General features: G+C 41.2%; 1 protein-coding gene across 1 annotated transcript in view; it reads right to left on the bottom strand.

Annotated features, from left to right (window-relative positions):
- Positions 1 to 13,314: 13,314 nt before the first annotated feature.
- The window catches only part of wdfy4 (WDFY family member 4), a gene marked incomplete at its 5' end in the record, with an annotated part of 306,077 nt that continues 294,656 nt past the window's right edge, over positions 13,315 to 24,735 (bottom strand). The window contains 2 exon segments of the mRNA XM_084321866.1: positions 13,315 to 13,492; positions 15,105 to 15,231. Of these exon segments, the coding sequence (XP_084177992.1) occupies positions 13,429 to 13,492; positions 15,105 to 15,231 (191 nt within the window). The 3' untranslated portion in view covers positions 13,315 to 13,428.

Raw genomic sequence — 24,735 nt, forward strand, 5'->3', positions numbered from 1 at the left:
AAAACATGGCTTCTCCCTTCAGTCTTTCTCTCTCTCTGGCATGAGGCTAGGCCTGGTGATATTTTGTAACCTTGACTTTGATAATATTGCATTTGTTAATTGACCATTGTGTTTTGGAAATTGCCTTTGTGTGTGTATGGCCACAGAGAGAGAATTGTTAGTTATAGTTTGTTTTTGTATGTATTCTGCCTTTGTTTTATGTATCATTAATGTGTTTTTCTCTCTTTCTCAGGAAGCACAGATGGGGTGAGCTGCCATTTCCTTTGGATATTGTTTTCTCCTGTTTTGGTTAGGTAAGAGTAGTTTAGGTAATGTAATTTCTTTTACCATAGATTAGATTGGGTTTATTTGGAGTATAGTGGTGTTTGTTTGTTGTTTTGGCCTGGGTTCACCCTTGAGCTACATGTGCTTCCTTTGCATCACAATAAATATCATTGTTTACAAACGTGGTCCATCTTTTCTGTCAACCAACTGTTATGTTACAGCCCTTTACCCTTAGACTCACAGGGGTCGTAACACTCAACATGAAAAAAGTCGGTGGACAGCGCCTGGTGCTGAAATAACAAACAAGCCACACCACATGTGTGGTGTGAAATTAAAACATCAGTTCATTAAGTCATTCAAACTTTATCTTTACTTATATGACTGACGGCACCACACATGTGAACAGTAACAATGCAATTAAACTGAAGTCAAATCAGAGCAAAAAAAGCTGAATCTGCTTCAAGAAGATGCCTACATTAGGTATATAAGGAATTACAACGAGACATTTATTAACTAAATAAAAAATACTATTAGGCTTTTAACCCTCTAAAGCCGGGCGCAACAGTAGACATGTTTTGTAAAACATTAAATATCTTTGGATTTGTTTGTGATAAAGACTTGCTTTATTGTATCGGAATCGATTGTCATCTCAAAATGTAGTGCATCTCTCAGAGAATGCGCGGATGTAAAGAATAGAATCTTGAAATATCTAGATTGGTTATCATATATCTATGTCTGTCACTATAGCCAATGGAAATGGTCACATGGACTGGGAGAACCAATGGAAAATTCCTATTGTTTCTCAATAGTCCAGTGTGCTCCACAGAAAGGGCCGTCAGATAGACGCATTGGTTGCGCGTAATGTAAGATAGGCCGATAAGAGAGGCGCTTGTCTCTGGTTTTATAATAAAATGGCAAACAGACAAAGGTATAATGTTCAGTGCAAATGTGTGTCTTTTACAGTTTATTAGGCCACCTATGCAGCTCGTTTATTTTGTCCATTATCTGCCTCTGCCACAAATGTATGTCTTAGTTATAAGGTGGTCTGTCACAGTTAAAATGTTTTCACTATCAATATATTAAATTAGCCATTGTTTTTGTTTCCGGTCCCCCATACAATGGCTTGGAAAAAATTTGGCCCTCGGCCAAACTTAATTGCCTACCCCTGTTATACAGCATACGTTTTGAATACTACATATGTTGATCGTTGCGATCAATGTGAAATCATTGTTGGATCAAAGTAGGATTGATGTCATATAGTCCTTACCTTTACTAGGAGGTATCCCAAAATGAATATTCCAATTGTCTGATCGTGATTTCCAGTATTGATGTCCATCGGGTCCCTGACATGAAATGGCACAAAATATGCATCAAGTGTGCTGAAAGCGGTCCAAGGTGCTCGGATGAACCGTTTCACTTGCTCGGGTCCAAATTTTCCGCCCGGATCATGTCAAATGTACACAGTGTGAAATAAGGTTTCAAAGGGTAGGCGATACTGCCACCTAGCAGGATTAGGCCGGCATTGCACTCTCGAGGTCTGAGAATGAGTTCCAAAGGTAACAGAGGTCCGTGATAGTGTATAGGATATTAAAATCGAAAAAAATAAAGAACGATCTAAAAACGTAATATTACGTTTTTGGCGCTCAATGGTTGGCGAGCAAACGCGTAATATTACGTGATTGACGCTGAGTGTTAAGGGTACCCATGTGCAAGGCTACTCTTGAGGCAATGCTATCTGGTGCTATGCTATCTGTATCATGCTTCTCTGCGCTTCATCACTAGTGCCAAAGGGCTTACTCACCATTGTGTGCTTTACCAAATGGTAGGATGGACCTCTCTGTACGTATGGAGGAAATCCCACGTTTGTTTTTAGATATAAGGCCATCCTAGGGAAGCTTCCCCTACATCTTTCCAACCTAATTAGCTTTGCCTCTAGCAGCTACAATTCTCGAAGTCAACTTCCTGTCTGTTGTTGCTACGCAACTGCAGCGTGGGGGGAAACTGTCCCGCCTGGTACATTGTGTACGCTTCATTTAGTGGAGAAACGGATCGTTAAAGCGGCAAATTAAAGACAATCAAGCGGAATTTTCTTCAGTCCTTCACAATGCCAAAGAGCTGCTGTGTTACGCGTTGTACTAATGACAAAAACAGAAATCCAAATCACAAGTTTTATACCATCACGGAGGAAAAAGTGGCTGGCAGCTAACGTTAGCTACGTTAACCTAGACAAATAGCTACATGCTGAGCTAACGTTAATTATATCATATCAAACCGATAGGAGCTTATCTAATCTTACGTGGATGTTTGATCGGGTAGTGGCACACGTGGTACCACCACGTAAGATTAGATAAGATCCTATCTGTTCGATATGATGTAATTAACGTTAGCTTAGCATGTAGCTACCACGACCACAACACCAGAGGGTTAGCCGAACGTTAGCCGCCAGCCACTTTTTCCTCCGTGATGCATCAGCTGGTATTATATAAAAATTGCGATTTGGATTTCTGTGTTTGTTATTAGTACAAAACGTAACACAGCAGCTTCAATTTGGGTATTCGAGAGATGATCAGGGGGAGCTTCTTTGACTCATATCGCCTTAGAATCACCAGAAAGGCTTTCGAAATAGTGAAATGCCATGTTGGCCTCAATATTTTCAAAACTAATCGTATGAAAATGTTATGAAATGAACAGGAATGTGATAAAACATGTAATAAAAACGGAGCTCAACGCATGTATTTGATGGTAGAAATCCGTTTGTTACCCTCATACCAAGATGGCGGCGGTCTCGTGACATCAGAGTGTCTTCGAGAATACCAGGTCCACAAGATGGCTACTTTTAAAAAAAACCGAGAATAAACACTGAACTAGGAAGAACAGCTTTTTCAAGCTTCGCACCTTGGGCATGGAATGGGCTACAGGACCATATCCACTTAGATACCCTGGTCTCTCTCTGCGAATTTAAATCTGTATTACATAACTTCCTACAAGAAGAATGTCGCTGCTTTCTGTAGTCGGGTCCCAACTGAAAAACTGCAAAATTACTGTATTACCCTGTATTTTACTGTTGTACACTTTTACTATTATGTAGACTATTCTGTTTTGTGTTTTTGTGTTTACATGTGATGTATTGTATATTGTATACATGCACTTTTATTATGTTCTTGTGTGATGTATCGCACATTTTATTGCTGTCTGATATATTGCAAATGTTATTGCTGTCCTCTTGGCCAGGTCTCCCTTGCAAAAGAGATCTTGTATCTCAATGGGACTTCCTGGTTAAATAAAGGTTAAATTAAATAATTTTTTTTAATTAAATCTGGTGCTATGATCCTAGAGCCTGAGGTGTGGCCAGCAGTAGCAACCCCTGCCCTATACCCACACTGAAATCCAACCCAAACATCAGACAAACAAAAAATTTAAACAAAGCGCAGTACCGCGTTGTCGACTTTTGCCTAGAGGCCGCTGTTTGACGACATTACAGATTCTACCTTTAACGTGACATTTACTTGCTAATGCTAGTATGTCATCCAGACCTTGAGCCATCACTGAAGGCCTTACCAGGCTGAGTTGTTAAGCTAGTGTGAAGTAATCGCTATCACATGAATCTTGAGATTGATACCAAACACAACACCATTTAGACCTGAAACGCCTGCTAATAATGCATTATATACACACAAATGTGTTTCCCGGATTCAATGGGTTGGGCAAAATATCACTCCAAAGTAGCAATGTCTTCACCGGGACACTCGTCCAATCCCTGGAGTGCAATTATAAGACGATTCCCCTTAGAACAGGTGGTATTCAGAGCGCCCAGGTTGCTAACATAAATGACTGTTCACGCAATGCAAGCTAGTTAGCTCATCAATTTGTTTCACAAACACAAACTGGGAAATACACAAAGGTATGAATGTTAACAGGAAATAAAACTTGAACTACAGTTGAAAAAACAATAGATTCTCACATTAATCAGTGATGCACATAAATAACAAAGGAAAACTTGAAGCGGGTATGAGCTGACGTGAGTCTGGCAATGCGTGGATCCATGTACCACCTTCTTATCGACGGACCAATTGTAACATGCGTTACTTTATGAAGAAGATGTCAAAGTGTTGATAAATGAAGTGTGGGCCCAATATGCCAATGTCAGCATATTTGGGTCACTTGACCTTTAAGATTCCAGGTATGGGTGTGGTTAGGGGCGGTCCCAACCATCAGGGGGCCATCTTGGATTGGAATCATGGCCTCATGGAGTTTTGTTTGCTTACTGCTATTGTGAGAGGAAGGAGGGATTTTTCCAGGCCTCCTAAAATATTCTTCAGTAACCAAGGACAGGTCAGCTGCAGTGGTGCTTCCCAGTGGATTACTTCTTTTTCCTTTCCTTTTCTAAGATGTGGATCAACCCAGGACTTATCACCTTTTGGACACTCAAAGGTTTGAGTGTTGTTGGACACTACTAACTCTACCATGCAGGCTGCATGGTCTGGTAGGCCTGAACATTATATATGGTAACATTGTACATGGTAAACATACATGGTAACACACATGGTAACATTATACACGGTACATTATACATGGTAACATTATACACGGTACATTATACATGGTAACATTGTACATGGTAAACATACATGGTAACACACATGGTAACATTATACACGGTACATTATACATGGTAACATTGTACATGGTAAACATACATGGTAACACACATGGTAACATTATACACGGTACATTATATATGGTAACATTGTACATGGTAAACATACATGGTAACACACATGGTAACATTATACACGGTACATTATACATGGTAACATTATACACAGTACATTATATATGGTAACATTGTACATGGTAAACATACATGGTAACATACATGGTAACATTATACACGGTACATTATATATGGTAACATTGTACATGGTAAACATACAGGGTAACATTATACACGGTACATTATACATGGTAACATTTATGTTGGGGCTAATGGACTGTAAAGCTGACAGGACCGTTCTTATTGGTTTGAGATGATTTTTGTTGTACCATACGTTGCTATGGGGTGCCCCATTTATTTTGATCCTCTTTTTGGTTAATACAACACTTTGAATTTAACACTGTTCCAGTACTCTCATTCTTTATAGCTGAACAGGTTTGTTTATTATTTCAAGCTTGTTACAGAAATGGCAACCACGAAGGGACTTTAAAAAAAAAACAAAGGGAAAAAAAAAACAGTGTAAAATATTCTCTATGTTGTTGTTAAGAGCTTTTGTTTTGTTTTGTTAGTTTGGGGTTGCTATACCATGGCTACATCTATGCATTCTCCTATTCCAGGGAGTATTGTTGAAGAAGAGGTTGCCTCAGACCAAGAAGAGGTTGCCTCAGACCAGGGAGAGGGAGAACTTGCTGAAGCTCTCATAGACTTCACGGCTGGCCCTTTTGTGACAAGGAGAGATTCTGCACAGGATCTAGCTGAGACTCTTAATGACTTGTATGTGAATGATGACTGCTCTGGGGGTAGTGAGGAACAGCAACCTGAGGTCACTGTTATCAATTCTGGCGCATTATCTACCTCTGGGATGGGGGAAGCCGAAGTAGCTACTGACATTACACATCACATTCACATTACACATTCAGTCACGTTTGAGTGCTGTGGAAAGAGAGATCCAGGCTTTCCATATAAATACAACTAGACAAGATGACATGCTCAGGTATTACATTGACCGTAAATGTCAAAGACTACAACAGACTTTTTGTGCATGAGCACACTCATGCATGACTCCCCTAGTGACTCCAGCATTCAAGGACACCAGAGTAAGATTGTAGTTCCAATATTGGTTCGTGGAGTGAGGTGCAATGCATTGCTGGACACAGGAGCTACATACACCCTGCTGCAAGAGTCTCTCTGGACACACATAAAGAAACCTCAGGAATCCTTGACATCAAGTCCAGAGCAATCATTCCTCCTGGCAGATGGAAAAGTTCATCCTGCTTGGGGGCGGGCTAAACTTTGTTTTGAGTTGCATGAGGACTTATGGCTGATGGATGCCTACGTTATGAGCAAAGAACACTTGGCCTTCCCAGTTGTGTTAGGGCTTGACTTCCTGTTTAAGACGGGAATCCAACTTGACTTTAAGTCGGGGACATATGGGATTAGGCATGGAGGGAAACTCCAGTTCCATCGCTTTCTTCAAGAGGAGGTAGGATGGGAGGGTCACTGGGATGAAAAGAGGAAGCCCTTGGTGGGGCTGTACTTAGCAGCAACCCCTGTAGCCCAGCAAGAAGTCAATCTCCAAGTACTTGTCAGCAAGGCTAACGTGGATCAGTCAACCAAGGAAGCCCTACATCACCTTCTACTCCAGTGGCCAAAGGTCTGTTCAGAGCAGCTTGGGCAAACAGAGGTGGTGACACACACCATCCAAACGACAGATGAGCAGCCAGTTCGAAAAAAAGCATATCGGGTCTCACCGAAGAAAAAGGCTGTGGTGGATAGGGAAGTGAAGTCCATGCTGGAAAAAGGAATTATCCAACCTTCCAAGTCTCCCTGGGCTGCGCCTATGGTAATCGTTAAGAAAAAGGATGGAGGCGATCGCCCCTGTGTGGACTATAGGGGTCTCAACTCCAAGACCCCTCTTGATGCCTACCCTATGCCAAACATTCATGAAATCTTGGAATCGCTGAATGGTGCAAAGGTGTTCAGCACCTTAGACCTCAAAAGTGGCTACTGGCAGGTGAGGATGGATCCAGCCAGTCGGCAGAAAACTGCCTTTGTGATCCATGCCGGACTCTTTGAATTTAGAGTCATGCCTTTTGGCTTGAAGAATGCTGCTGCTACATTTCAGCACTTAATGGAAGTGGTGCTAGCCGATCTTAAGGGAGTCACGTGCTTTGTTTACATAGATGACATTATAGTCTATTCAAAATCTGAAGCACAGCACCTTCAGGATCTGGCTGATGTTTTTCTCCGCCTGCAGAAGGCAAACCGCATCTTGAACCTCAAGAAGTGCAACTTAATGCAACACCGCTTGCAGTTCCTTGGACACATTGTGACTACCGAGGGAATTGTCACTGACAACCAAAAGGTTGAGGCAGTCCAGGCCTTTCCTACTCCCAGGACACTACCGGAGGTCGCACATTTTCTGGGAATGGTGGGCTGGTACCATAGGTTCATTCCTAGGTTTGCAGAACGGTCTGCAGCCCTTAATGCCCTGAAAAAGAAAGATGTAAAATGGCAATGGACACCAGAGTGCATTCGAGGACCTCAAGGCAGCACTCTAGTCAGCTCCTATCTTGCAACAGCCAGACTACAGCCTGCCATTCACACTGCAGACCGATGCTAGTGGGATTGGCTTAGGAGCCGTACTGACCCAGCAGAGAGACGGACAGGACCATGTACTTGCTTTTGCCTCAAGATTGTTGAAGCCAGCTGAAATCAACTATTCTGTCGCAGAGCGAGAATGTCTTGCTGTTGTATGGGCCGTGGAGAAGTGGCGGGCCTTGATCGAGGGTCAACGGTTTGAAGTAATTACCGACCACGCTGCCCTTGTTTGGGCTTTCAACAACCCCAAACCCACATCAAGGCTCATCAGGTGGACCATTCGGCTTCAGGATTTTGATTTCCAGGTGGTATACCGGAAGGGAAAATTGAACGTGGTACCTGATGCTTTGTCACGGGCATTCACAACCCCAGACTCCATCGCTGCGGCCTGTGTGACCAAGCAGAACAAAAGTGATTCTTCGGGATGCGATCTACCAGCGGATTGGGCAGAGATTGCTGACGCCCAAGCTTCTGACGCAGAATCCCAAGCGTTGATGGAGGAGATAGAAAAAAGAAATCCTAAAGCAGGTCGGATAGTCTATGTTTTTGAAAATGGAATCCTGTTCAGACAAATACCTGGTCAAACTCTAGGCCACAAGTTACAGCTTTTCGTGCCTAGATCACTAAGGGAGTCCTTTCTGAAGTATTATCATGACAACCCTCTTAGTGGTCACATGGGAAGGCTGAAGACACTGTTGCGACTGCTGGAGGTAGCCTACTGGCCTCAAGTCAGGAATGATGTGTGGGCCTATATAAAGAACTGTCTCATATGCCAGCAGTACAAACCTGGGTGTCAGAAACCGGTGGGTTTCCTTCAGTCCACCACGGTCAGCGAACCAGGGGAGATGTTGGGGATTGACTTGATGGGTCCTTTCCCCAGAAGTAAGAAGGGGAATCAGTATCTTCTGGTTATAGTAGACTACTGTTCTAAGTGGGTGGAACACTTCCCTTTACGAGACTCCAAAACACCAAAGATAATACATATCCTTAGACAGGAGATCTTCCTTCGCTGGGGAACCCCAAAATACCTCTTATCTGACAGGGGCCCACAGTTCACCAGCCATCTCTTAAAAGAACTCTGTCGCCAGTGGGGTGTAGTAAAAAAACTGACCACAAGCTACCACCCCCAAACTAACTTGACCGAGAGAGTCAACAGAAACCTGAAGACCATGGTGGCCTCTTACGTCAAAGATCAGCATCAGGATTGGGATCTGTGGTTGGGCGAGTTCCGCTTTGCCATCAACACCGCCTACCATGAGAGTACTAGGTTCACTCCCGCAGAGATTGCGCTGGGAAGAAAATTGAAAGAACCCCTGGAGCGACTTCTATATCAGCCTCCCAAGCCGGACCAAAAGGCCTACTCCATGTTAGAAAGGCAACAGCAAATCCTGCAACAAGTTCAGCAAAATGTGGCTCAGGCCCAGGAGCATCAAGCTCGAAGCTACAATAGAAGGAGGTCTCCTGTCACATACCAAGTAGGAGAGAAGGTATGGGTTAAGCTGCACCCACAGTCTGATGCCAAGGCCATGTTTATGGCAAAACTTGCTCCAAAGTGGAGAGGGCCAGCCACAGTTCTCAGACATTTAGGGTCAGTGAACTACAGAGTAGCCATGGATAGCAGTCCCACCACCCATGAAACCTTGCATGTTGAGAACATGAAGATGTTTTATGGCGGTGGTACTACGCTTGTTGGGGGGGATGTGTAACATGCGTTACTTTATGAAGAAGATGTCAATGTGTTGATAAATGAAGTGTGGGCCCAATATGTTAGGATATGCCAATGTCAGCATATTTGGGTCACTTGACCTTTAAGATTCCAGGTATGGGTGTGGTTAGGGGCGGTCTCAACCATCAGGGGGCCATCTTGGATTGGAATCATGGCCTCATGGAGTTTTGTTTGCTTACTGCTATTGTGAGAGGAAGGAGGGATTTTTCCAGGCCTCCTAAAATATTCTTCAGTAACCAAGGACAGGTCAGCTGCAGTGGTGCTTCCCAGTGGATTACTTCTTTTTCCTTTCCTTTTCTAAGATGTGGATCAACCCAGGACTTATCACCTTTTGGACACTCAAAGGTTTGAGTGTTGTTGGACACTACTAACTCTACCATGCAGGCTGCATGGTCTGGTAGGCCTGAACATTATATATGGTAACATTGTACATGGTAAACATACATGGTAACACACATGGTAACATTATACACGGTACATTATACATGGTAACATTATACACGGTACATTATACATGGTAACATTGTACATGGTAAACATACATGGTAACACACATGGTAACATTATACACGGTACATTATATATGGTAACATTGTACATGGTAAACATACATGGTAACACACATGGTAACATTATACACAGTACATTATATATGGTAACATTGTACATGGTAAACATACATGGTAACACACATGGTAACATTATACACGGTACATTATACATGGTAACATTATACACAGTACATTATATATGGTAACATTGTACATGGTAAACATACAGGGTAACATTATACACGGCACATTATACATGGTAACATTTATGTTGGGGCTAATGGACTGTAAAGCTGACAGGACCGTTCTTATTGGTTTGAGATGATTTTTGTTGTACCATACGTTGCTATGGGGTGCCCCATTTATTTTGATCCTCTTTTTGGTTAATACAACACTTTGAATTTAACACTGTTCCAGTACTCTCATTCTTTATAGCTGAACAGGTTTGTTTATTATTTCAAGCTTGTTACACAATCAAATCAACCGAGGGGAGGGATTACAAATTGGAGGTATCTGAAGAGAAATCGACAGTAAAACAAACCAATCGATAATGGAGGAGAAGCTAATTTTGGCAGTTTCAAACAAACCTTGTTTGTACGAGCAGGTCTTACTACAACTGAGATATGAACAGCAACAGCTGGAGGGTCGTGAGTAGTAATGTATGTAACTCATGTAATGTTATGTACACCGCCACGCCTCGCGTTTGAGCGCAAGAAAAAGGCGTCCAATGTGATCACAGCCTAAGTGACCACAATTTGCGGTGGCAGTTATGGGAAAAAGTGAGCTATGCAAACATTTTTAATAAAAAAAAACTCCACAACGAGCAACAACATCCTGAATCTCACATACCGCCCAGCCGCACTAAAACATGCGACTAAATGTAATGGAATGTTGTCATGTGCAAATACCATTCGCTTTCAATAGCCGCAGTTATAAGCTACAGTGACTGTGTTGTTTGTTGTAAAAGAGCAATGTGGAAAAAAGGGGAGATGAGGCACTTTGGTTCAAACACACACATTAAACAATCTAAAATCTGACTGGCCGCAGAAAACCAGCCTTCTTTCATCTTAATGGAATGCTTGTTTAGTTTGAAGAAATCCTTTCAAACCAGCCTAATAGAACCCAGGACACCTACAGACTTTAACGGCACTGGGGGTAAACACAGTTCATACCACAAAGAGGCACAGAAAACATCAAAGCCATAGATCAATAGCAATACAGATTTATTCAACTTCATTAAAATCCATTATTTACAGTGCATAGATACATACAGAATTAAATAATCACCTTCATTAGAATATACCTATAAAAGTAAACATTCAATATTCATATCGGACGTGTTGAGATTTCCAGGTTTTCTGATGTTTCCATCTCATCAACTGTACATTGTAACATTACTACCACATCGCTTACCCCTGAACAATTTACACATCAATTTACAGAGACAGTTTCAAAGACTGTAACTTTGAGGCGAACTGACATGATTGCAAAGCTTTCTGAGTTGAAACCAGGTCACACTCCCCCTGAAGGAATATGATTCAGACTGATCCAACAAAATAGTAGGGGTGTAACAATGCATCGATCTGGATAGATATATCAATTCAATGATCAAAGATCCAACATCATCGATGCAAAGTGAAAACACAGATCCATATCGTCATCTTTAAGATATGACTTTATTTATGAATGAATTGAATTCCTGTGGCATGTCTGTGTCACCATTTTCTAAATGTTCATACGGTGCTAGCTACTAGCTAGCTAGCGCCGGGTAGATAAAGGCGAGCAGCCAAGAAAAAGACAAAGACGATATTTACTCCCCTCTCTGGAACTAATCAGCAGTGTGGAAATATTTTGGATTTGAGAGAAAAGACGGGTCAACAGACAAAACACATGCCATATGCCAGTTTTATTTCTAAATATTGGAAACGGAGATAACATACTCTTTATTTTGACATCGGATGACGACGACATGACAGAAGTTGAACAGCGTGGGAAATGTTTTGTAAACTGGCGCGATACATGTAGGAAATTGGTCCGCGGAGGTCCGCTCGACTATGAAAGCTCAAAGTGTCCACGCGGACCTCCGCGGAGTCCGCTCCGAGTACGGTCCGCTCGACCATGGGAGCACCTTTAGGCAAGACATTTGCCTTGCTGTTATAAAGCAAACAACATTATTCTCTTCATGGCGAGTATGAAATAGAATGCTACTGTATGAAAGCTGCGTTCGCAAATAAATACAAATTAGAATAGGTTAGAAATTGTCCGGTTTATTGAATATGTGACTGTTGAGTTCACACGTCTTCACGCCCAGCGTTGCTTGGTTATTGTTCCAAGTCGAGCGATGAAGCCCTAAATCAGCGGTTCTCAAACAAAGTGGGGTCGTGGGTAGGTGACAGTGGGGTCGCGCATTGGCAAGTATCATTTTTTTCTTTTATGTTCTGGCAACATATTTTGGCTAAATATGCCTCGTTTTATAATTATACATTTTCGAATAAATATGCATGATCAAGTTCAACAACGTGTGCTTTTATTTTGATATTCCTTAATTCCACGTTGAAAGTGTGGGGTCGCCAAAAGAAATCCTAAATAAAATGGGGTCATAGTATAAAAAGGTTTGAGAACCCCTGCTCTAAATAAAGCGGAGGCTACTGTAAATGAATCACTGCACTCTGTCTGAACATACAGACAGTAACACACAGTTGTGCTGAAAATTACAACAAATCTGCACACGATTCCACACTAGGAGAGCAATTATTACACTGTAATATATTATAGATATTATATAGTCTCTCGTAGCCATAGGTGCAGGTTTTGTGACCATTAGAATTAGCAAATTAGAGCACGACATGCCACGACAAGCGGGATCGTGGAAGTGGACGGAAACGATACCGACAGAAACAACAAACAAGGAGCGGCCTTGTCACTCTCTCCCGCGTCGCCCTCTATGACACACCCAGGAACTGGTAGAATGTACGGTAGTCTGTATGCAGTGACCACACTGTACGTTAGTCCATATGGAGAGGAGATACATCACTTCCCAGTAGTTTGCACACATTAACCTTTTCACTACCACACTACAGAAGGTTAACCCTGGGGCGCCCAAGTGGCGAAACCATGTAACGCGCTGCATCGCGAAGCGGCCGACTCGGGTTCGATTCCCGGACCCGGCGTCCTTTGCCGAATGTCTTCCCCCCGTTAGTTCGTTCTCGTTCTCGTTCTCTCTCTCTCTCTCTCTCTCTCTCTCTCTCTCTCTCTCTCTCTCTCGCTCTCTCTCTCTCTCTCTCTCTCTCTCTCTCTCTCTCTCTCTCGCTCTCTCGCTCTCTCGCTCTCTCGCTCTCTCGCTCTCTCTCTCTCTCTCGCTCTCGCTCTCTCTCTACCGGACTGCCAGGTAGTAAAAACAATAAAAATCTACCAAAAACATACAAAAATAAATAAAAAAGAAGGTTAATCTGCTGTCGTGTGGCAGTGAGAGGGTTAACCTTCCGTATTGTCGCCGTGAAAGGGTTAACCGTTTGGTAGTGCGGCAGTGAAAGGGTTAAAGAGGGGACGCTTGGAGGAACAGCTGCGGCCTCTCACTCACACGTCCAGGTGAAGACCCTCCCCCAGGCGTCGCCCACCAGCAGAGTGGCGTGGGTCCTGCACAGACACAGAGAGAACGAGTGGCACCTTGTGATATATGGTTGACTTTCACTCTCACTCATAGTACAGTATATCTTTATCTTTTATTACGGATCCCCATTAGTCATCACCGCAGCAACAACTAGTCTTCCTGGGGTCCACACACAACAAAACAGTACATACATACATAACATTATAGTAGCATACATTTAAAAATATATTCCAATATTCCTACATATAAAAAATATTCCAAATAGCATTACAGTACACAAACAGAGTATCAGATCACAGAAAATACAATAAAAGGGATTAAACTCTCAGACAGTCATATCTTTACAGTGCACACTACGGTATCTGTGTTTTTCTTTAATGTAAACTAATTTCTTTTTCTCTCAATGCTCTTTTCAAATTATTTTTAAAACTTATCTTACTGGTTATCTGTGTAAGATGTACTGCCAGTTTATTCCAATATGACATGGCTCTATATAACACAGTTTTCTTTGCTGCATTGGTTTTTGGTAGTAGCAGTGTGAACATTCAGATTCAAATTATTTATAGCCATATTTATTGTATAACGTATAATATAAGCGATAGGGCATACAGACCCTCATCTGCACCTTTGTTTACACTGTTTATTTTTCTCATATCTTTATTATTCAGAGTTAATTATATTGTTTACACCGTTTATTTTTTCCTCATATTTTTATATTCAGATAGCATTTTCCTGCCTATATTTATGGCTTTCTACTATTACCCTGCCCATACCTGTACCCCCATGCTGCTTTGATGCCCCGAATTTCCCCAAGGGGTTCAATAAAGGAATATCTTATCTTATCTTATCTTATCTTATCTTATCTTATCTTATCTTATCTTATCTTATCTTATCCCTTTGGCCAAGGGAGATATGAGGCTTATCAATGACGGAGACCCAGAGTGTGTGTCCTGCAGTGGGCTTGGTGTGAGTGTGTGTCCTGTGTGTTACAGTGGGCTTGGTGTGAGTGTGTGTCCTGTGTGTTACAGTGGGCTTGGTGTGAGTGTGTGTCCTGTGTGTTACAGTGGGCTTGGTGTGAGTGTGTGTCCTGTGTGTTACAGTGGGCTTGGTGTGAGTGTGTGTCCTGTGTGTTACAGTGGGCTTGGTGTGAGTGTGTGTCCTGTGTGTTACAGTGGGCTTGGTGTGAGTGTGTGTCCTGTGTGTTACAGTGGGCTTGGTGTGAGTGTGTGTCCTGTGTGTTACAGTGGGCTTGGTGTGAGTGTGTGTCCTGTGTGTTACAGTGGGCTTGGTGTGAGTGTGTGTCCTGTGTGTTACAGTGGGCTTGGTGTGAGTGTGTGTCCTGTGTGTTACAGTGGGCTTGGTGTGAGTGTGTGTCCTGTGTGTTACAGTGGGCTTGGTGTGAGTGTGTGTCCTGTGTGTTACAGTGGGCTTGGTGTGAGTGTGTGTCCTGTGTGTTACAGTGGGCTTGGTGCGAGTGTGTGTCCTGTGTGTTACAGTGGGCTTGGTGTGAGTGTGTGTCCTGTGTGTTACAGTGGGCTTGGTGTGAGTGTGTGTCCTGTGTGTTACAGTGGGCTTGGTGCGAGTGTGTGTCCTGTGTGTTACAGTGGGCTTGGTGTGAGTGTGTGTCAGCTACTGTACCTGGACATAGCCAGGGCCGTGATGGCTGGGTTGGTCTTGTAGCGCCGTCGGGACACAGCTTGACTGCGGTTCAACTCCCGACACATCACCAGATGTCTCTCCCAGGATTTACCCTGGCCTGAGACGCCTACAGAAGAGAAAACAGCACACCGATAATGAAAATACTTCAGTTTAAACTACACTGCAATCTGTAAGTTCTCCGTTTTAATGTCAAATGGATTGAGTGGGCTTTTAACAAGACTGCTAAACATGTATTTTGAGGCTGCAAATGGTTTTTGTTTACATTAGTAATATCTATCTATCTATCTATCTATCTATCTATCTATCTATCTATCTATCTATCTATCTATCTATCTATCTATCTATCTATCTATCTATCTATCTATAGTATCTACCTACTTACATATATAGCTACCTGTCTATCTACAGTATCTATCTACCTGTCTATCTATAATATCTACCTACCTAAATATCTATCTATCTATATATCCATCCATCCATCCATCCCTCCATCTATGGCCAAGATCCGGTTCAGAATGTCTACCCTGGCTGTGACCCTTACATAGAAAACAAACGCTCCCACAAAGAAAACCCCAAGGTGATGAAACCCTGTGTTTATCTGTGGTCAGCAGGCTGTTAAACAGGGAGAAAGATCCCTCCAATATAAAACATGCTCAGTGTTACGCAAAGACTTGTCCCAATGTAATCTTCCCGGTGTAATACTCCTGTGAGGTGGGGCTGTAACCAACGCGTGGCAAATTGGATTGGGGGATATTATTGCTTTCTAAATTACACACACACACACACACACACACACACACACACACACACACACACACACACACACACACACACACACACACACACACACACACACACACACACACACACACACACACACACACACACACACACACACACACACACACACACACACACACACACACACACACACACACACACACACGTCAGCAGAATTACTCACCAGTGTTTACAGCCTCTATGTTTAATAACTTTATAACAACATAATTCCTGCTAGCCCTAATGCTAGCGAGGGATGGGGGCACGCTTTAAAAACCTTCATCTGGGAAGCACACCGTGTAAGACAGGGATGAGGGGGCGAGAATCATCCTCTCGCACTTAAGAATAGACAGTATTAGATGGGTTCATGCCCCCCCCCCCCCCCAATATGAAAAGTTAAGAAATATACTGTATCTTTGCTCACCTACATTTCAATCCATTGCAAAGTTACCGTATTGTTAGACAGAGCGGCACTGCAGGGGTGGCGGCAGCAAAGCCCAAAGGGGCTAACAATAGAAAGGTTGTCGGTTTGAATGCCTGGACCAGCTAGAATAATCTGGATGGGTGTTGTGAACTAGTAGACCTCTCCCCTTCCCCCCAAGAACTACTGTTAGGGTGCCTTTGAGCAAAAGGTGCGACAGTGGCTCAGGAGGTAGAGCGGTCGCCTGGTAATCGGGCAGCGTGTCGAAGTGTCCTTGAGAAAGACACTTAACCCCTAATTGCTCCCGATGAGCAGGTTGGCACCTCGCATGGTCGCCTCCGCCATCGGTGTATGAATGTGTGAGTGAATGGGTAAAATGTGAGGAACAGATTGTAAAGCGCTTTGGATAAAAGAGATATATAAAATGCACCATTTACCAAAAGGAGCTGCTCAGTAGCCGCCAACAGAAGACTGGTTGTACTGGGCCACTCCCAGGATGTGTGTAACTGTAAGGTTTTTGCTGATAAGCGCCCGTTGCCCTCCGTCAACCTTCTCTGACGTAAATAAAGGTAAACAGGAAGGGCCTTCAACCTTCTCTGACGTAAATAAAGGTACACAGGAAGGTCCGTCAACCTTATCTGACGTAAATAAAGGTACACAGGAAGGTCCGTCAACCTTCTCTGACGTAAATAAAGGTAAACAGGAAGGGCCTTCAACCTTCTCTGACGTAAATAAAGGTACACAGGAAGGTCCGTCAACCTTATCTGACGTAAATAAAGGTACACAGGAAGGTCTGTCAACCTTATCTGACATAAATAAAGGTACACAGGAAGGTCCGTCAACCTTTTCTGATGTAAATAAAGGTACACAGGAAGGTCTGTCAACCTTATCTGACGTAAATAAAGGTAAACAGGAAGGTCCGTCAACCTTATCTGACGTAAATAAAGGTACACAGGAAGGTCTGTCAACCTTATCTGACGTAAATAAAGGTACACAGGAAGGTCCGTCAACCTTTTCTGATGTAAATAAAGGTACACAGGAAGGTCCAGACAAGGTTTGGTCTCTTGCAGATCCCTTATGGCAGATGCATTAGGGCAGTGGTTCCTAAACCTCTTCAGCCAGGGTAATTTTTTAACGATGTTAAAGGAACACGCCAACACTATGGGAAATATGCGCTTGCTGTCTTCTCCAGAGTCAGACAAGAAGTTAAATATCAATTTCCTCTCTGTGCGTTCAGTAGAAAGCTACCCGGCTGCAAGCTAGCCTAACAAATTAATGGATGTGGACACTAGGGATGGGTATCGTTAGGATTTTATCGATACTACTACTCTTATCGATACTGCTTAACGGTTTGGTACTTTATCGATACTCTTATCGGTTATTTTTGATAATTTTGCACACAAAAAAAGACAATTAATTAAGAACAGAATCGACGTTGCTTTATTATTCTTTTATATAACTATATTACTCCACATGGCTACTTTTTGATCAATTAATACAAGCAGTCAGATAAATTAACTATTTTGGGACTCTATTTAATTTGTGAGAGCGCATGCTTTGCGTAGTGGGCGTGTCAACAGTGTCAGCTGAACTCGCACCAAATTCCTCGGGAAAAAACCAGAACCGATAATGTCGAATCTTATCAATACTCAGTTTTTTTCTAATTTAGAACCGGGTTTCGGGGGGCATCCCTAGTGGACACAGACCACTAGCCTAGCTTAAAACTCTGGGAGAGGTTTTTGGCCAACAACTAGGCTAGCTGGTCCTTATCCATTTCCATTAATTTGTGCTAAACTAGGCTAGAACTCTGTGCTATATTAACATTATGATTAGGTGTAGGTGTACTATAGCATCATTAGGGTTAGGGCTACTACAGTATCATTAGGGTCAGGTGTATTATAGTAACATTGGGATTAGGTGTACTAAGTAACATTAGGATTAGGTGTATTATAGTAACATTAGGATTAGGTGTAATACAGTATGATGATGATGATGATGATGATGATGATGATGATGATGATGATGATGATGATGATGATGATGATGATGAATAGTTTATTTTCGGTCTTTGTTTACAGATCAATAAAAAACACACTTGTGTGGACTTTCAAAAGAAAAAAAAAGAAAAACCACAAATACATATTCAAAGTAAACTCATACACAAAATCCAAACTCAATGACCGAAAAAAGGAATAGGCTGAAGCACATGCTTATTTTTGCCTATCCTTTACAATTCTTAAAAACTAAATATACTTTAATATAAGAAAGAAAAACTTAAAATATGCTGCAAGATATACTTTTTTTTATCATTAGGATTATGTGTACTACAGTAACAGGAGGTGTACTACAGTAACACTACAGTAACATGAGGTGTACTACAGTAACATTAGTACTACAGTAACATTAGTACTACAGTAACACTAGTACTACAGTAACATTAGTACTACAGTAACATTAGTACTACAGTAACACTAGTACTACAGTAACATTAGTACTACAGTACTAATTAATTGTCTGTATGACATGTAAATGTTGTGAGTGTATAAGGGTTTTTATTGTTGTTTTAATTGTCTGTATGACATGTAAATGTTGTGAGTGTATAAGGGTTTTTATTGTTGTTTTAATTGTCTGTATGACATGTAAATGTTGTGAGTGTATAAGTCTGTAACTGTATTTTATGTGTTATGGACCCCGGGAAGAATAGCCCCAGCACTGCTGTGGCTAATGGGGATCCAAATAAACTTAAACTTAAACTTAACATTAGTACTACAGTAACATTAGTACTACAGTAACATTAGTACTACAGTAACACTACAGTAACATTGGTACTACAGTAACACTAGTACTACAGTAACATTAGTACTACAGTAACACTACAGTAACATTAGTACTACAGTAACACTAGTACTACAGTAACATTAGTACTACAGTAACACTAGTACTACAGTAACACTAGTACTACAGTAACATTAGTACTACAGTAACACTAGTACTACAATAACATTAGTACTACAGTAACAGTAACACTACAGTAACATGCGGTGTACTACAGTAACATTAGTACTACAGTAACACTAGTACTACAGTAACATTAGTACTACAGTAACAGTAACACTACAGTAACATGATACAGTAACATGAGGTGTACTACAGTAACATGAGGTGTACTACAGTAACATGAGGTGTACTACAGTAACATGAGGTGTACTACAGTAACATGAGGTGTACTACAGTAACATGAGGTGTACTACAGTAACATGAGGTGTACTACAGTAACATTAGTACTACAGTAACATGAGGTGTACTACAGTAACATGAGGTGTACTACAGTAACATGAGGTGTACTACAGTAACATGAGGTGTACTACAGTAACATGAGGTGTACTACAGTAACATTAGTACTACAGTAACACTAGTACTACAGTAACATTAGTACTACAGTAACAGTAACACTACAGTAACATGATACAGTAACATGAGGTGTACTACAGTAACATGAGGTGTACTACAGTAACATTAGTACTACAGTAACACTAGTACTACAGTAACATTAGTACTACAGTAACAGTAACACTACAGTAACATGATACAGTAACATGAGGTGTACTACAGTAACATGAGGTGTACTACAGTAACATTAGTACTACAGTAACATGAGGTGTACAACAGTAACATTAGTACTACAGTAACATGAGGTGTACTACAGTAACATGAGGTGTACTACAGTAACATGATACAGTAACATTAGTACTACAGTAACATGAGGTGTACTACAGTAACATGATACAGTAACATTAGTACTACAGTAACATGAGGTGTACTACAGTAACATGATACAGTAACATTAGTACTACAGTAACATGAGGTGTACTACAGTAACATGAGGTGTACTACAGTAACATGAGGTGTACTACAGTAACATGATACAGTAACATTAGTACTACAGTAACATGAGGTGTACTACAGTAACATGATACAGTAACATTAGTACTACAGTAACATGAGGTGTACTACAGTAACATGAGGTGTACTACAGTAACATTAGTACTACAGTAACATGAGGTGTACTACAGTAACATGAGGTGTACTACAGTAACATGAGGTGTACTACAGTAACATGAGGTGTACTACAGTAACATGATACAGTAACATGAGGTGTACTACAGTAACATGAGGTGTACTACAGTAACATGAGGTGTACTACAGTAACATGAGGTGTACTACAGTAACATGATACAGTAACATGAGGTGTACTACAGTAACATGAGGTGTACTACAGTAACATTAGTACTACAGTAACATGAGGTGTACTACAGTAACATGAGGTGTACTACAGTAACATGATACAGTAACATGAGGTGTACTACAGTAACATGATGTGTACTACAGTAACATGATACAGTAACATGAGGTGTACTACAGTAACATGAGGTGTACTACAGTAACATGAGGTGTACTACAGTAACATGAGGTGTACTACAGTAACATGATACAGTAACATGAGGTGTACTACAGTAACATGAGGTGTACTACAGTAACATGAGGTGTACTACAGTAACATGATACAGTAACATGAGGTGTACTACAGTAACATGAGGTGTACTACAGTAACATGAGGTGTACTACAGTAACATGAGGTGTACTACAGTAACATGAGGTGTACTACAGTAACATGAGGTGTACTACAGTAACATGAGGTGTACTACAGTAACATGAGGTGTACTACAGTAACATGAGGTGTACTACAGTAACATGAGGTGTACTACAGTAACATGAGGTGTACTACAGTAACATGAGGTGTACTACAGTAACATGATACAGTAACATGAGGTGTACTACAGTAACATGAGGTGTACTACAGTAACATGATGTGTACTACAGTAACATGATACAGTAACATGAGGTGTACTACAGTAACATGAGGTGTACTACAGTAACATGAGGTGTACTACAGTAACATGATACAGTAACATGAGGTGTACTACAGTAACATGAGGTGTACTACAGTAACATGAGGTGTACTACAGTAACATGATACAGTAACATGAGGTGTACTACAGTAACATGAGGTGTACTACAGTAACATGAGGTGTACTACAGTAACATGAGGTGTACTACAGTAACATGAGGTGTACTACAGTAACATGAGGTGTACTACAGTAACATGAGGGGTGTACTACAGTAACATGAGGTGTACTACAGTAACATGAGGTGTACTACAGTAACATGATACAGTAACATGAGGTGTACTACAGTAACATGAGGTGTACTACAGTAACATGATACAGTAACATGAGGTGTACTACAGTAACATGAGGTGTACTACAGTAACATGAGGTGTACTACAGTAACATGATACAGTAACATGAGGTGTACTACAGTAACATGAGGTGTACTACAGTAACATGATACAGTAACATGAGGTGTACTACAGTAACATGAGGTGTACTACAGTAACATGATGTGTACTACAGTAACATGAGGTGTACTACAGTAACATGAGGTGTACTACAGTAACATGATGTGTACTACAGTAACATGATACAGTAACATGAGGTGTACTACAGTAACATGAGGTGTACTACAGTAACATGAGGTGTACTACAGTAACATGAGGTGTACTACAGTAACATGATGTGTACTACAGTAACATGATACAGTAACATGAGGTGTACTACAGTAACATGAGGTGTACTACAGTAACATGATGTGTACTACAGTAACATGATACAGTAACATGAGGTGTACTACAGTAACATGAGGTGTACTACAGTAACATGATGTGTACTACAGTAACATGATACAGTAACATGAGGTGTACTACAGTAACATGAGGTGTACTACAGTAACATGAGGTGTACTACAGTAACATGAGGTGTACTACAGTAACATGAGGTGTACTACAGTAACATGAGGTGTACTACAGTAACATGAGGTGTACTACAGTAACATGAGGTGTACTACAGTAACATGAGGTGTACTACAGTAACATGATACAGTAACATGAGGTGTACTACAGTAACATGAGGTGTACTACAGTAACATGAGGTGTACTACAGTAACATGAGGTGTACTACAGTAACATGAGGTGTACTACAGTAACATGAGGTGTACTACAGTAACATGAGGTGTACTACAGTAACATGAGGTGTACTACAGTAACATGAGGTGTACTACAGTAACATGAGGTGTACTACAGTAACATGAGGTGTACTACAGTAACATGAGGTGTACTACAGTAACATGATACAGTAACATGAGGTGTACTACAGTAACATGAGGTGTACTACAGTAACATGAGGTGTACTACAGTAACATGAGGTGTACTACAGTAACATGATACAGTAACATGAGGTGTACTACAGTAACATGAGGTGTACTACAGTAACATGATACAGTAACATGAGGTGTACTACAGTAACATGAGGTGTACTACAGTAACATGAGGTGTACTACAGTAACATGAGGTGTACTACAGTAACATGAGGTGTACTACAGTAACATGAGGTGTACTACAGTAACATGAGGTGTACTACAGTAACATGAGGTGTACTACAGTAACATGAGGTGTACTACAGTAACATGAGGTGTACTACAGTAACATGAGGTGTACTACAGTAACATGAGGTGTACTACAGTAACATGAGGTGTACTACAGTAACATGAGGTGTACTACAGTAACATGAGGTGTACTACAGTAACATGAGGTGTACTACAGTAACATGAGGTGTACTACAGTAACATGATACAGTAACATGAGGTGTACTACAGTAACATGAGGTGTACTACAGTAACATGAGGTGTACTACAGTAACATGAGGTGTACTACAGTAACATGAGGTGTACTACAGTAACATGAGGTGTACTACAGTAACATGAGGTGTACTACAGTAACATGAGGTGTACTACAGTAACATGAGGTGTACTACAGTAACATGAGGTGTACTACAGTAACATGATACAGTAACATGAGGTGTACTACAGTAACATGATACAGTAACATGAGGTGTACTACAGTAACATGATACAGTAACATGAGGTGTACTACAGTAACATGATACAGTAACATGAGGTGTACTACAGTAACATGAGGTGTACTACAGTAACATGAGGTGTACTACAGTAACATGATACAGTAACATGAGGTGTACTACAGTAACATGATACAGTAACATGAGGTGTACTACAGTAACATGAGGTGTACTACAGTAACATGAGGTGTACTACAGTAACATGATACAGTAACATGAGGTGTACTACAGTAACATGAGGTGTACTACAGTAACATGATACAGTAACATGAGGTGTACTACAGTAACATGAGGTGTACTACAGTAACATGAGGTGTACTACAGTAACATGATACAGTAACATGAGGTGTACTACAGTAACATGAGGTGTACTACAGTAACATGAGGTGTACTACAGTAACATGATACAGTAACATGAGGTGTACTACAGTAACATGAGGTGTACTACAGTAACATGAGGTGTACTACAGTAACATGAGGTGTACTACAGTAACATGAGGTGTACTACAGTAACATGAGGTGTACTACAGTAACATGAGGTGTACTACAGTAACATGAGGTGTACTACAGTAACATGAGGTGTACTACAGTAACATGAGGTGTACTACAGTAACATGAGGTGTACTACAGTAACATGAGGTGTACTACAGTAACATGAGGTGTACTACAGTAACATGAGGTGTACTACAGTAACATGATACAGTAACATGAGGTGTACTACAGTAACATGAGGTGTACTACAGTAACATGAGGTGTACTACAGTAACATGAGGTGTACTACAGTAACATGATACAGTAACATGAGGTGTACTACAGTAACATGAGGTGTACTACAGTAACATGATACAGTAACATGAGGTGTACTACAGTAACATGAGGTGTACTACAGTAACATGAGGTGTACTACAGTAACATGAGGTGTACTACAGTAACATGATACAGTAACATGAGGTGTACTACAGTAACATGAGGTGTACTACAGTAACATGAGGTGTACTACAGTAACATGATACAGTAACATGAGGTGTACTACAGTAACATGAGGTGTACTACAGTAACATGATACAGTAACATTAGTACTACAGTAACATGAGGTGTACTACAGTAACATGAGGTGTACTACAGTAACATGAGGTGTACTACAGTAACATGATACAGTAACATGAGGTGTACTACAGTAACATGAGGTGTACTACAGTAACATGAGGTGTACTACAGTAACATGAGGTGTACTACAGTAACATGAGGTGTACTACAGTAACATGAGGTGTACTACAGTAACATGAGGTGTACTACAGTAACATGATACAGTAACATGAGGTGTACTACAGTAACATGAGGTGTACTACAGTAACATGATACAGTAACATGAGGTGTA

The sequence above is a fragment of the Notolepis coatsorum genome (assembly GCF_963971535.1).
Source record: "Notolepis coatsorum genome assembly, chromosome: 9".
Classification (NCBI taxonomy): domain Eukaryota; kingdom Metazoa; phylum Chordata; class Actinopteri; order Aulopiformes; family Paralepididae; genus Notolepis; species Notolepis coatsorum.